This window comes from Nicotiana attenuata, unplaced genomic scaffold, assembly GCF_001879085.1.
Source record: "Nicotiana attenuata strain UT unplaced genomic scaffold, NIATTr2, whole genome shotgun sequence".
NCBI lineage: Eukaryota > Viridiplantae > Streptophyta > Magnoliopsida > Solanales > Solanaceae > Nicotiana > Nicotiana attenuata.
The window spans coordinates 58,298-74,022 of NW_017674249.1; the positions used below are offsets into that span (position 1 = coordinate 58,298).

Here is a 15,725-nt window from a genome sequence, read left to right on the forward strand (position 1 = left end):
TGATGGTATTAAGTTGCTTTGGCTAGATTCAAGTCGCTCGGAGGCTGATTCGCGAGGCAAGTGCTTTTTGGAGTATTGATTTACGCATTTTGGGGTAAGTTACACTCCTAAACTTGAATTTGAGGGTAATTATCACTGGGAACTATGTTATTGGTGATGTGTTGGGGTGATACACATGTTAGGTGATAAGCTCTGTTTGTTGAATGCATTTTATAAATCGCATTTGAAGAAAGTATCTTATATAAAGCATTGTGCATTTTATAGATCACATTTGACGAATGCGATTTATAAATCTCATTTGACGAATGTGTTTATAAATCACATTAATTTTTTTAATTATTATGTAAAAGCCAACTTTGCTTTAAAGATTAAACTCCACTCTCGACTTTAAGCGATAGACATTCCCCCCTCTCCCTCTCCCTCCCCCTCCCCCTCCCCCTCCCCCCTCCCCCCTTTCTTTTTGAGAAACTAATTTTCAAAAAAGTTCAACAATATTACATGTTACATTATAATACTACTAAAAAAGTTCAACAATATTACATGTTATTGTAGCATAGCTACTTCTACATATTCTCTCCCTCATATGTAAATTATATATATTATCAACCTTTATATTTTGTTTACTTCTTTAAAATTATATTATTTATTTTCAATTCTCCTGTTTCGTCTCTTTTTCAATGTAGGATTCTTTTCTCTTTCACTTAAATCTTCATATCTTCTCTATTATTTATTTCTTAAGGATTTTGCCTCATTTGCTATTATCTCTGGTCTCACTATTGATTTTCGTCTTTTAATTTTTCAATTTTTTTGCTTTTCGTTATCTTTTTAGAATTTTTATTTTGGTTATACTGTTAGCCAAAATTGTTACGTACCGTGCTCATAACTCAAAATGATACGTGAATTGTTTAAAGAAATGCCTTAAATCAAAAGATTTTGAGAGCGAAAGGTGATTAAGTCTTTGAAACTCTGAAGGAATTGGATGTCGAATGTAGGTTATCTTTGAGCCCACAATACTTCAATCGCCGCCAAAAATGGCGGGGTACATCGAAGAATTCTGATCGTTGATGGAGAAATTGTTAGCGAAAATGAACTGGGAAAATTGTGTTTGTATTAGCGACTTTATCTCTAGTTCGTATTTGAATAACGCTATTAATCGTAAATCTCGCTATAAAACATACTTTTGGTGTTTAATTTCGTTAACAAATCGCAAGAATGTGTTTTATAAGTCGCGTTTGTGAAGCGTTTTATAAATCGTATTTGAAGAAAGCGTTTTGTTAAAGCATATAATGAGTGCATTTTATAAGTGGAATTTTTAGGAATGCGTTTTACAATTACCATTTCACGAATGCATTTAATCGCATTTATCAAAAAGGTTCAACAATATTTCATGTTACATTATAATAGCACTAAAAAAGTTTAACAATATTACATGTTATTGTAGCATAGCTACTCCTGCATATTCTCTCCCTCATATGTAAATTATCTATATTATCATATTTTGTATTCTTTTTATTTCTTTAAAATTATATTATATATATTTAATTTATGTATTATACTTACCTATTAAAATTACATATTATTAATTAAGCATATAGCTTAGTGATATTCTATAATGAAATAGATAAACAGAAACAAAAGTTAATTTTATTTATAACAATATGGAAAGATACTAAACAAATCAGTAGGATGAGATACTTGGTGTTCGAATTTTTTGAAGTACAAAACCCTTTATAAATCTAAAATCAACTTGTTTTCCTATCGAAGGGGAGAAGAATTATTTGGAGAAGATTGAAAATTGTTCCAAAATCCAACACCAATCAAAGTTGAAGAACTGTTTGTGAACCTATTTTTCATTATTCAAACAGATTTCGCCTTTAATTTCAAAACTTATCCAAAAAATATTGTCAAAATATTTTGACAAACTAGATGGCTGGTGCCCGTGCTGTGCACGGGCCTATGCCCGACATCGTTTGTGCTCATTGTACAACTAAAAGATTACCAAAAAAAGATTTAAGATAGTACTTGTTTCTATCATTCAACAGATTACAGAAACTAAATAGTTTGAAGTCGGATTACAAATAAAAATCTCCAAAGCAGATTACAAAAACTAAATAGATTCAAAGGTTGATGCAAGTCGAACTAGGTAATACTCAATCTAGAGAATGCTTTCCACTGCTTCTCTGAAACAAAGTTAATTAAGTCAATTAGCTATGCGGTGCAATTTGAAGAATGTATTTATTATAAAAATTTTGGGCATCATTCAGTAACTTGGAGGATAACTATTACATATTAATGTCAAAGGTAAAAACAAACAATAAGCATATTGACTACAAATAGAGAAATATTAAAGCGAAAAATCAAACAAGAGAGTATCGCATTTAGCATGGAAAGACTAAAACAAAGCAGAACTTTCTTGATCATATTTATCTAAAAGCAACCTTCAAAATCCAGTGGGACAAAAAATTAGGAAACAACATACTGATGTTTACGCATAACATTAATAATTAAAGAATTGGACATAAGAGAGATTAAGTGTAAGACTTCAAATTTGGAAGGCTCTATGGTACTTGCCAACTCGAGTCAACAGATTTTTTTAAAATCTGGTTGCCAATCAATATTTTTAAGAAGAAAATATTGGAGATGCTGAACAATACATTTTTAGTGCTTCAATTGTACCTCTTACTCCAACGAGAATACCATAGGATCCTAGATACTGCATCATCAAGAGTAGAGCAGAATATAGAGAATCACGCATTGTCATCTGCCAAAGATGTTTAAAGCATGAGCTACTGACCAAACTAAATATTTAATGATTTTTCAATTTTCAAATTAAAGAAACCACTTCTTTATCTGTAGAGAAAGTTCTGTATATATTAAGGGCAAATTGGTATCCCAAATGTGTGAGTGATATTACTCACACATTATCACGGAGGAATGATCCCTAATCTGCTTATTGATTTTATATTAGATGAGGGGCCGTACTATAATTGTTCGTACTCCAGTTTATGAGCCGACAAAGGTCTGTCAGAATGAATATTGGACTCAAAACCCTAATTTCATATCAGTTGTCTATTTAAGTAAGATAAAGGTAAATAGTTTCTCTTATTTAAGAGAAGCCAAGAGAGAACGATACACAAGTGAAGAGTCAAGCAGAAACATAACATTATTTGGCTAGCCTCATAAAGAAAAGTCTATATCAACTTCATGTCCCCCGTGGAAAGAAAAAGAAGCCTGAAGTGGGAAATTTATGAAACAAAAAAAAAATTCAGCAAATAAGAAAGAGTCCTTCTCAACCAAAAATAAATAAAATTGCAATAAGAAAAATCCTTTTTTAGCATTTAGATTGTAATAGTGTCATCAGTGACATAGAGCCAAGGAAAAGTTTATTAGAACATACAAAATTTTAGCTGGATAAATCAAAAGCTAACAGAGACATAATAACATAAGTGTATATATCTCGACACATAGACTTCAAAGACACACTACATGTGGTTTACTGTGTATATACAAAATCTCGTTACCTCGATCTACCCATAACAGAGCGTATAGCGATAAGATCTTTATCTACAGAGGCAGACAAGCTTAAGCCATTCTTCAGCAAGCTACAGAAGGAGAAAGGTGAGAAAATACATCTTAATAGGTCAATATAAGATATAAGCTTAACAACTTTGCTTTTTCAACTTCAGTTTTAGAATCAGGAAGAAAGGTAGTCACTTCAGTCGCTATAATTCTGTAACATCTAAAATAAAACAACAGCCTACTTGGTTCATAAATCTTCACCATAATGTTGTTCGGAAGCTTTCTCCTATCAGGGGATATATGTCCTATCACAAGTATTAAATTGCAAGTAATTCAATAAGCCTTCCTCAAACCTATTGAAAGGAGCACTACTCAAAGTCCGCTCTACATCAATATTATCATTAAACAGTACAGAGTTTAGGTCATTTGAGAAATATAAGGAACCCAAGAGTGTCAAAACGCATTAGATGACTCGAACTTCTATCAACATACTTAGTTGTGCAAACTATTGATTTAGCCTACAAAATATGATAATCGCGTCTAATTCTAGTGCTAGTAAATTCAGAGATTATTTTTTGACAGTAAAAAGGGGGAAAATGTTACATGTAAGAAATGTTTACGCAGAGAATTCGTAGGAAATATCCAACATGACAAACTACTGGATAAGTTTTGTTGAAATCGCATGCTGATAAATGTTCATTTCTAGACCAAATGTAATCATTAATAAAAGAGAACATTCTTCCAATAATCCATCCACCAAATTAAGTTTTTCTAAAGTTGTTAATGCATATTGTTTGGACCTGGAATAGAAACAAGATACAAATGTTACAATAATAATCCATTACTATTCCAACAATGCAATATTTGTTACACCTTTGATTCATCATGATCAAGCTACATAACCAAAAATTACAACACTGACGATTAGTGTTGTTTAAATAAAATAAATTGCCTGAAAAAATCAAGGTAACTCTATAGTACCAAGAGTCAAGCTCCAAATCCACCAATGTAATTGAAAATTGTAACACACTGAGTTTGAACAATTCATACAGAAATGAAACATCATCGAAAAAAATAAATTGACTTACCAATAAGGTGCAAACAATAAGTTCTCAAATTTGGGTAGAGAATACAACGACCTTCGTGATATAATCTAAGATTTTACTTTTGTAACTTTGTTCCTATCTTGATTAAGTGACACTGGATACTGCCAATACAAGATAATTCATCATCTCACAACCCAAAGATTGTAGCAGTGGCGAAGCCACATGCGCCACATGCTTGTAAGGGTTCGTCGAAAAATTGTACTGTGTATGTAGGTAAAATATTACGTTTTAGAGGTATATAACACATATTGAACACCCTTTGTCGTAAATTTTTTTCACTTTTTTTAAATTTGAACACCCTTAAAGAAATTCTTAGTTTCGCCACTGGATTGTAGTAAATTCCTTTTCCAGAATGGACGGACAAATGCTAGATGAAATAAGGAGGGTAAATGTCCTTACCATCCATGAATTGCCACTGTTAGAGCAAATACACCAAGCCCGTGAATGCGTTTTCCTCAACAGATGGAAGTAGAAGGATCCGTAAGAACTTGCAAATTAATTCTGTTAAGAACTCTAATTATTTTGTACCAATTAGTTGGTTAGTTAGTTATGACAGCTGTACACAACTGTACCAATCAACTTGGTAGTTAGTGGTTAGTCGACTTGGTTTAGTCTTAGCTTAGGTTGCACAATTGCATTGTATATAGTGGAGGTTCCACTCACTTTTCTTTTCAATGAATTCATTTGCAATATTCTGGAATCTTCTCCCATCGTCTTTTCTCTCTCTTTCTCTCTGAGTTCTCATGACATGAAGGTCACAGCTTCATCACCATTGAAGCTCAGTTTCGAGCAGCAGTAGAGCTTCAGTCACTGTTCCATTGGCTAATTCTGATATGGTATCAGAGCAACGAGCATCGATTTTGGATTCGATTCACAAAATTTGCCAGTTCTCTCTCTGCTGATGACCTTTCGAACTAGATCGCACACATGCAACTTCATTTCTCCATGGATTTCGAGTTGTAGTCTAAGGACTAGGTTTTGTTCTTACTTCTAATCCGTAATTGTTTGAGAGTTATTGTTAAATTCCTAATCACCTTACATTCTAGTTATCAAGTCCCTTATAAATTCTGTAAATCACAAATATGACGACGGGTGAGAACGATAATCAACCAACACCAACTGTGAATGAATCTCTGAATCAGTCAGGTGTTGACACCAGTAGCCCTCTGTATATGCATCCATCCGATAATCCTGGGACAGCTTTAGTTCCCGCTCCATTTGATGGTTTTGGTTATCGTTCATGGAGAAGAGGTGTGATGCGAGCATTATCTGTGAAGAATAAATTGGGATTTATCAACGGAGAGTGCAATAGACCAGATCTAGATTCATTAAAATTTCTCCTGTGGGAAAGGTGTGATGATATGGTCACATCATGGAACCTAAACTCTTTGACCAAAGAAATTGCAGATAGTGTTGAATATGTAGCTGATGCATTCGAATTGTGGAGAGTGCTTGAGGATCGGTATGACCAGACAAATGGGACAAAGCTGTACCAAATTCAGAAGGAGATCAATGATCTATCTCAAGGATCCCTCGATATCACTAGTTATTACACAAAAATGAAAAAGTTATGGGAGGAACTCAATACTTTGATTGCTAAATCTCACTGCACCTGCAATTGTTCATGTGAAGCTAAGGAGAGTATGCACAAGGCTGAACAGGATAGGAGACTCATACAATTCCTTATGGAATTAAATGAAACATATACTGTTGTTCGAGGCAGCATATTGATGATGAATCCTCTTCCTTCAATTGCTCAAGCATTTTCTCTGCTGATTCAGGAGGAAAGGCAGAGGGAAATTAAACCTAGTGGCCATTTAGCACTGGAGTCGTCAGCCTTGAATGCCAACACAATCAGATCTGGGACATTCAGAACAAATTACTCTCCCAACAACAATCACAACAACAGAAATAGACCTTTCTGTGACTATTGTAAGAGGCCAGGGCACACCAAAGAAAAATGTTACAAACTTCATGGATACCCAGAGAACTTTGGCCACAATCAGAATCCAAACACAGGTCAAAGCAGTTTCAATCAGAATACTAGGCAAAATCCCAACTACAACTACAACTCAAACAACAATAATAGTAACAGATTCAATAAAGGCAACAGAACACTGGCCAATGCACATGTAGCAACCACTGATACTCAACCTACAGAGAATGAAAAGTATGCCAGTCATGACAATACTCAGAATGTGAGTCTTACCCAAGAGGAGTATAGCCAGTTGGTGAATCTACTACAACAGAGGAGTAGGATACCATGGAGTTAGAGTCAATGCTACTTCAGGAGCAGCAAACTTTGCAGGTATGATAGCTTGCACTTCCTCAATTGACTTTGGTAAACTTTCATGTGAATGTTTCAAGAACAAGGCTGACTCATGGATTATAGATTCAGGGGCATCAATAACATGACCTTCAACAGATCCTTATTAACCAACATAACAAACTTACCTTATCCCCTATTAGTCATACTTCCAAATGGCTACAAAGTAAAGGTGACAGAAATAGGTAGTGTAATTCTCACTTCTAAGATCACTCTGGATAAAGTGATGTATGTTCCCACTTTCATATACAATCTAATCTCTGTTCACTCTTTAGCGTCTCATCTCAGCTGCCTTGTTGCCTTTTTCAAACTTTGTTGTGTATTGCAGGCCCCTTCAATGAAGAGGCCTCTGGTGATTGGTAAAGTGAGGGATGGGCTGTACATCCTATGCCCAAGCTGTTTGAAGAAAAACAATGCAAGCCTTGCAGAAAACGACAATTCTGAACTACCTATCATTTCTACTTGTTGCACTTGTAACACACACTGTCCCTCTCATTCTACTGTAGATATACCACTTCATACAAATAAGTGTGTACCCTTTCCAATTGTAAATAGTTCATGTGCAAGTGCTAATGAACAAACTCCTTTTGAAAGTCTATCTTCTGAATTACCTAGTTTATTCTCTCATTCTTGGGCTGAAAATAATGTGAATGTGTTGTGGCGTAATAGTCTTGGACATGTCCCCTTTGTGAAAATGAGAAGGATTACCTCCATTCCTGCTAACTTCTCCCCCAAACAACCCTTCAGTTGCACCATTTGTCCAATGGCTAGACAGGAAAGACTACCATTTCCTCAGAAAACCAGTACAACTAACAAAATCTTTGAACTTTTACATGTTGATCTGTGGGGTCCATATCATGTTCCTACACATGATAAACACAAATATTTTATCACCATAGTGGATGATTATAGCAGGTCTACTTGGACTCATCTCTTATCCAGCAAAAGTAATGCCATTGATATTCTTAAAAACTTCATGAATTTGGTGGAAAACTAGTTTGGTGTTACCATTAAGTCCATAAGGTCAGACAATGGGCTGGAGTTTACCAGTAGAGAAGCAACCATGTTATTCCAATCTAAAGGGATCATTCATCAAAGAACTTGTCCCTACACACCACAACAGAATGGTGTGGTGGAGAGAAAGCACAAATACCTCCTTGAAACAGGTAGAGCACTTCTTTTTCAATCCAAGCTACCCCTAAGATATTGGGGTGAATGTATCCTTTGTGCCACATATATAATAAACAGATTGCCATCCAATTCTGTCAGCAATGAAACACCATATGAATTAGTATATAGAAAGAGACCAAAGTACTCCCATCCCAAGAGCTTTGGCTGCCTATGTTATCCCACTGTACCAATGCCACATAGGGACAAGTTCAATCCCAGAACAACACCTCATGTCTTTGTTGGATATCCTTTCAACACAAAGGGGTACAAAGTTCTAAATCTAGCCACTAGAAAAATTCATATTTCCAGAGATGTGGTGTTTAATGAGTCCATCTTTCCTTTTAGTGTTAGCATGAACAAGTCTTCTAAGTCACCTGTCTTTTATCCAATTCCTTTCATTGACTCTCTCAGTGAACAACCTCCTGAGAATACAGATATTACACAAACCCCTGAAGTCTTGAGTGATCAAAGGAATGTAGATAGCACACCTGTTTCTATGTCACATGTACATGTAGACAGTCCTTTACCTTCTGGAACATTTAGCCATTCACCACATAATGCATCATCACAACACAACACTGAACAAACCAATGTAGAACAAATTCATCCAACAAGACAATCACATAGAGCTCACAAACTCCCCACATACTTACAGGACTATGTCCATTCCCTACCTCGGCTTAAAACTAATTCTACTTCCCTGAATGCTTTGTTTTCTGTGAATCATCACATCGCCTCTGATCTACTAACTCCTGATGGTCAGACTCTTGTGAGAAATGTTTGTCATGACAGGGAACCATCATCATATGAGGAGGCAGCTATTGATCCTGCATGGCAAGCTGCTATGACACAGGAATTTGATGCATTACACTCCAATCACACTTGGGATTTGGTAATGCTGCCACCTGGGAAACAAGCAATTGGCTGTAAATGGGTATACAAGGTGAAACACAAAGCAGATGGCAGCATTGAGAGGTTCAAAGCCAGATTGGTTGTTAAAGGTTACACTCAACAGGTAGGGATAGACTATACAGAAACTTTCTCACCAGTTGTGAAAATGACAACAGTCAGGGCTCTAATAGCTATAGCAGTCAAGAAGGGCTGGTCCATCTCACAGCTGGATGTGAATAATGCCTTTTTGCATGGGGATCTCAATGAAGAGGTGTATATGCAGGTACCACCTGGGCTAGTAATAGAGAAGCCAGGTCTAGTCTGCAAACTAAACAAATCTCTCTATGGTCTGAAACAAGCAAGTAGACAATGGTATGCAAAACTAACTGAGGCACTATGCTCAAGAGGATACACACACTCTATGTATGACTATTCACTTTTCTATAAGAGGAATGGAAGTACTTCAGTATATGTTGCTGTATATGTGGATGATGTGTTACTAACTGGGACTGATCAGCAAGAGATTGCTCAACTCAAGAGTTTCTTGCATGAGCAGTTCAAGATTAAGGATCTAGGACAACTTCATTATTTCCTGGGATTGGAGATTATGTATAAGGAAGATGGGGTCATTGTATCACAAAGGAAATTTGTGCTAGATCTACTGAAGGAGTATAATTGCTTGGAACACAAGGTTTGCTCTTCACCTTTGAACACCAATGTAAAACTAAAGGCCAAGGAGGGAACAATACTACAGGATCCTTCTTATTATAGGAAGCTAGTAGGCAAACTGAATTTCCTAACTAACACTAGATTGGATATAGCATATGGTGTTCAACACTTAAGCCAGTTTATGCAGGAGCTCAGAGAGCCCCATCTGAAGGCAACATTTCATTTATTGAGATACCTAAGGAATGATCCTACCTTGGGAATTTTCATGTCAAAGGATGGGGACCATACAGTCAAAGCTTATTGTGATTCTGATTGGGCAGTTTGCCCAGACTCTAGGAGGTCCATCAGTGGTTATTTGGTCTTATTGGGCAACAGTCCTATCAGTTGGAAGTCTAAGAAACAAGAGACTATATCACTGTCTTCTGCAGAGGCAGAGCATAGAGCCTTGAGAAAGGTTGTAGGAGAGTTAGTATGGTTACGCAGGTTGTTTGAAGAACTGACTGTCCCTTTCTCTTTACCTATTTCAGTCTACTGCGATAGCCAGTCTGCATTGCATATTGCAAGGAACCCAGTATTCCACGAGAGTACCAAGCACATAGAGGTCGACTGTCACTTTGTGCGTGATCAACTACAAGCAGGCTTGATTTCTCTCCATCATATCAGAACAGATAACCAGCTCGCAGATGTTCTAACTAAGGCCTTGATAGGGATTAAACACAGTGCTACATTGGGCAAGTTGGCTGTGTTTACTATACCTCCAACTTGAGGGGGGGTGTTAAGAACTCTAATTATTTTGTACCAATTAGTTGGTTAGTTAGTTATGACAGCTGTACACAACTGTACCAATCAGCTTGGTAGTTAGTGGTTAGTCGACTTGGTTTAGTCTTAGCTTAGGTTGCACAATTGCATTGTATATATAGTGGAGGTTCCACTCACTTTTCTTCTCAATGAATTCATTTGCAATATTCTGGAATCTTCTCCCATCGTATTTTCTCTCTCTTTCTCTCTGAGTTCTCATGACATGAAGGTCACAGCTTCATCACCATTGAAGCTCAGTTTCGAGCAGCAGTAGAGCTTCAGTCACTGTTCCATTGGCTAATTCTGATAAAAGAGAAAAGTAGAGTAAGACTGTCTTCATGTCCGTGACAATCATCTTTTTCATCTTCATCTTTACATCCCAAAGCAACTGAAAGAAAAAAATAAGATAAGAAGTATAATAGGGTGTAAATTAAAGAGAATTTCTTTTTGATAAGGTAACATAATTTTATCGGATGTCGGGGAAGACACCATTTACACGTGATCGATATACCAAAAAAATGGAGATTCAAAGCAGGCCAGGGGGGTTAAGAGCATAAAGCTCAAAAGTCATATCTACAACAGTTTATATAAGGATAAACACTTCAGTTATGTTAGCCAAGAAATTGATCTCCCAACACGATCGTGAGGAGGACCCTAAGAATATACTAACAATTTGAGTAGTCTGCCTTTTTGAGGTTCTATACGTAAAATGACAGGTCAAAGTTAATTATATAGAAAAATAAAAATCACCTTTAAATATAAAGAAATATGAAATTCCGCGCTTCTTCAAGCTGAGCTATTTGCACCTGATCGCTTTGTGTGTAAAGACTTGATTTTGGGACATGCATAAATGATACATAATGTGACTATGAACACACCTTTATAAGAGTACTTCGTATCGAAATTGGACACGAACTTGTTGCTTTTTCTAACTTTGTGTGGAATTTATAGCTTTTGTAAATAATGAAAAATTTAATAAAATAGATTTTAGTTAATTTAAGGCATCAAATTTTAGGAAAAGTAATAGGACGAAGTTATAATTATGTTATATAGTTGGAATAAGGAAAATATATAAATAAGGTAAAATCTTGATTTATTTTAAAGTCCTAAATTTTAGGACTTCCTACATATTTCAAATAAGAAAAATTTAATAATCAGATTTTAGAGTCCTAAATATTTAAAAAAAAATTAAATTATAAGATTTTCCAATATGAAATAGCATTATAATTGTTAAACATTAATTTTTTCCTAATATAAATTGATAATAAAAATATTATTACGGTTAAGTAGAGGATTGTATTTGATTTTGTCCTTGATATTGTGAATATATTAATATTGAGATTATGAAATATTCTTGGTAAAAGTAAGTGTTTACCTATGAAATCTCGTCTATGAGTGAGATAATAGTTTTTGATGATAATTCAAACTTTGCACATTTATATTGTATTTAATTGTCCATGCTCTGTAATTATTATATAAGCTAAAATCATAATGGAATATAAAGTCCCAAAATATTAGGATTTCTCACATAGTTTAAATAAGAAAAGATTTAATTAGCAAAATTTTAGTTGAATTAAAATTCCTAAATATTAGGAAGATAATTAAATGACTATTTTGTCTAATGTGAACTCTATTTTTAAAGGGGCAAAAAGGCGAACGACATTTCGCTAAGTGCCTTCGTACTTTTAAGGAATTTTTACATTCCTATGCCACATAGGAAACCTTATTACCCTCAATATTTAAGGTTTGATTTAATTACACTTAGTATACCAAATTACCAATCCTATACCATACTTAATTAAGGGTCTAATTAATGGGCAGTTTTTACTCCTTAATTAAAGGTGTCCATATATTAAGAAGTAACATATGTCACGTTCCAAGTTATTTGGGAGACGTAACCTAAATATTTTTTTCTAAAATAACTTGCACCAAAATAGGGCCAACGGTTGGAGAGAATCGTGAGTAGGAAGGAAACAAATTAAAGAAGATACAATTGTATTTTGATGGTCAGTAGTATTATTGGGAGTTTCTTTTAGAGCGTAAAATGCGGACAAAAAATTATAATTCCAAGTATTTACGTGAAAAAAAAAGCTTTGGATCTTATAATCCACAAATTTTTCGTTAAGGATTATAGTCAGTATCTAAGACCCGCCCCTTTCTTCCTCATCTAAGGATTAAAGGTGTCAATATATCCCATGTTTCTCTATCCCCCTAATTCCTAAGACCCGCCCCTTTCTTCCTCTTCTCCATTCCGTTTTTCCCCTCCCCTTTCTTCCTCTTCTCCATTCCTTCTTCTTCTCAAAAAATATAGAGATGGAAATTGCAATTTTGTTACGTACGAAATAGTAGGGCCCACGCTTTCCTATTTCTTTCCGGATTCAAAATCATATTCTTATGGTTTTACGACATAGAGCTATTGCCGTTGGAGAAGAGAAGCATAAGCCCAGCCTCAGGCGTGTCAAATATTGATGTCTATCTCAAAATTCTATACAATATTTACCTTCAAATCACCCCTGAAACCAATCAATCCCCTACCCCTTCTTCTGACTTTGATTCAAAGATTCAACTTTTAAAGACTAAGCTTCACCCTGAAACCTTAAATTGATTTGTAGTTTTATTTTTGTAGAAATTTTGTAGGTGAAGAGAAAATTTTGTAGTCAACATTTTTTTTCAACATAAATTGTAGTTTAATTGTAGTATAAATATAGTAATTTTGTAGATACTCTTAAAAACAATACAGCTTTATACAATACTTAAACTTGTTTATAGTTTTTTTGAAGAAATTTTGTAGATGAAGAGAAAATTTTGTAGTTAACATTTTTTTTCAACATAGATTGTAGTTTTAATTGTAGTATAAATGTAGCAATTTTGTAGATACCCTTAAAAACAATACAGCTTTATACAATATTAAAACTGATTTGTAGTTTATTTGTAGAAATTTTGTAGATGAAGAGAAAATAGTCAACATTTTTTTTCAACATAGATCGTAGTTTAATTGTAGTATAAACGTAGTAATTTTATAGATACCCTTAAAAACAATACTGCTTTATACATACTTAAACTGATTTGTAGTTTATTTGTAGATAAATATAGGAATTTTGTAGATATTAACATAAAATCAGACTTTCATAGAATTTGTAACATAACAATTTTAATCAGCTCCCCCTAATTCCTAAGACCAGTGCCGTTTTCCCCCTCCCTTTTCTTCCTCTTCTCCATTCCTTCTTCTTCTCAAAAAATACAGAGATGAGACCCATTTTTTATAATCAGATTTTTCCCATTCAATTGTAGCATGATTGGGATTTTGAACATGATTGAGTGTTGTTGCTGAGGTATTGTTCTATATTTTATTGTTTTTTTGATTTGTGGATTGAGAAAAAAGAAAGATGAAGAACAGAGTATCGGCAGTATTGGTTTCTACAATTTGACTTGATTTTGTTGAATAACTGGTCGCCTTTTTGATGTCTGGATTGAGGAAGAAATTGATTTCTACAATTTGATTTCAGTTTGTTGAAGCTTTTCGTCTTTTTTTTTTTTGAATTACGAAAAAAATTCGGGAGAGATCTAATAAAGGATTTGCGTTCAAATTTGAACCGAAGGTCGCTAAATCAATTAGGATATTCTTTTCCTGATTTTTAGCGCGCCATATTAGGAAGATTCAGCTACTATTAGTTACTAATTAATGAATGGTATAAAAATTATAGAAAAACATTGCACAGGGCAGGTAATTTACAAAATATGCACATTTTTGGTAATAAGGTTTCATATATGGTATAGGAAGGAAAAAATTCAAACTTTTAATATAGACAAAATTAAAGAATAATGCACTCTGTAAGTTGACCTTGCACTATTTTAGCCCAGTTACAAGTTTGCAAATATGTAGCCAAATATCAATAAGATCTTTTCTTTTCCCATTCTCTCTAATTATAACAACTTCATTTATTTTCCGTCACCTACCTATCCCTATTGTAGCTCTCTCCTCATTTTTTCACCCATAAATATTTAATTTTATTAATAAAAAAGAATCGTATGAAAACAAAAATTAGTTCCCTATTTTTATGTAACCATTGATCGAGACACTCAGTCAACACTCATTCGTGTCTTCTTCCATAACCAATACTTCTCCGATTTTTTTCTTTTTTTGATTTTGTATATCTTCAGGTTTATACATACCTATCACAACTACAAAACACAAAAACAAACGCAAGAAACCTAAAATCTTATCTCCTTTAATGCTATTCTTGTTAATGAGTGGGTATTGTTTGAACTTATTACAAATAGTCTAAGTAGGTTGTATACAAAGTTTGAAGTTATTTGCTGGAGATTTGGACTAGTTTTATACAAGAATTGCAAGTGAAAATCGTACAAATTTCGTTAGAGATGCTTATACGCTTTTATACAATGTTATACACTTTTATACAAAGAGGTACATTATGTATATAGTTGTATAAAAATGTATAAAGATGTATAATCAGAGAGTGAAAATATTCTTGTTACACTATGTATATAGGTGTACAAGAAGAAGAAGAAGAAGAAGAAGAAGAAGAAGAAGAAGAAGAAGAAGAAGAAGCGAGAAATTCACCAAATACCTGTAAATAATGTATCAACTGTGTATACAATAATGTATAAGAGGTGTTTATACACTATTATACATTATTATACAAATGAATCCTATCAATGGAGCTTCACGTGTTCTTCTTCTTCCTTGGGCATCCTCTGAAATTTAACTCAAATATAGCCTAAATCTACTCCAAAATCACTTGAAATTTAAGTGTTGAACTCATCTTGATGATTCCAATCAATTGGGACAACACCCATTCCAAACAACTAACAAATCGGAAAACTCAATTTCTGAAATTGAATCTTTGAACCACCTTTAATGGTGACTTATTTTTCAAATCCTTAGTTAACCATTGGAATCTGGAAAAAAATTGAAGGAGAATAACAATAGTAGAGAAATTTTGGGGTGCGAAGGCTAATACGAGAAGAAGAAGAAGAAAAAGAACGAAGAAAAAAAGGGTGGGCTAACTGGTGAAAAGTTATTTTCAGGTTATGTACAACCTGGGCTACACTGGGTAAGGGCTTCAAACGTGGACGATTTTCTGATGGGTTGTTGGGCCAAGTGATAAGGGATATAATTCTCCCTTTAATATAGTATAGATATAGATATAGATAGATAAGTTATAGTCAAATTCAAAAATTAAACAACGGAGTATAAATAATTAGTAATTTTTCGCATCATTATA

General features: G+C 34.2%; 1 protein-coding gene across 1 annotated transcript; it reads left to right on the forward strand.

Moving 5' to 3' along the window:
• Positions 1 to 5,707: 5,707 nt before the first annotated feature.
• Positions 5,708 to 7,948, forward strand: LOC109218281. Its single transcript, XM_019382634.1, has 2 exons — positions 5,708 to 6,823; positions 7,280 to 7,948. Exons 1-2 carry the CDS (start codon positions 5,708 to 5,710, stop codon positions 7,946 to 7,948), a joined length of 1,785 nt encoding a protein of 594 aa, XP_019238179.1.
• The last annotated feature ends 7,777 nt before the right edge of the window (positions 7,949 to 15,725 follow it).

Excerpts from the sequence above, each read along its gene's own strand:
- LOC109218281 (XM_019382634.1), top strand. The coding sequence starts at position 5,708 with ATGACGACGGGTGAGAACGATAATCAACCAACACCAACTGTGAATGAA. Across the intron at positions 6,824-7,279 it reads GTCATGACAATACTCAGAAT|GCCCCTTCAATGAAGAGGCC; the intron begins GTGAGTCTTACC and ends TGTGTATTGCAG.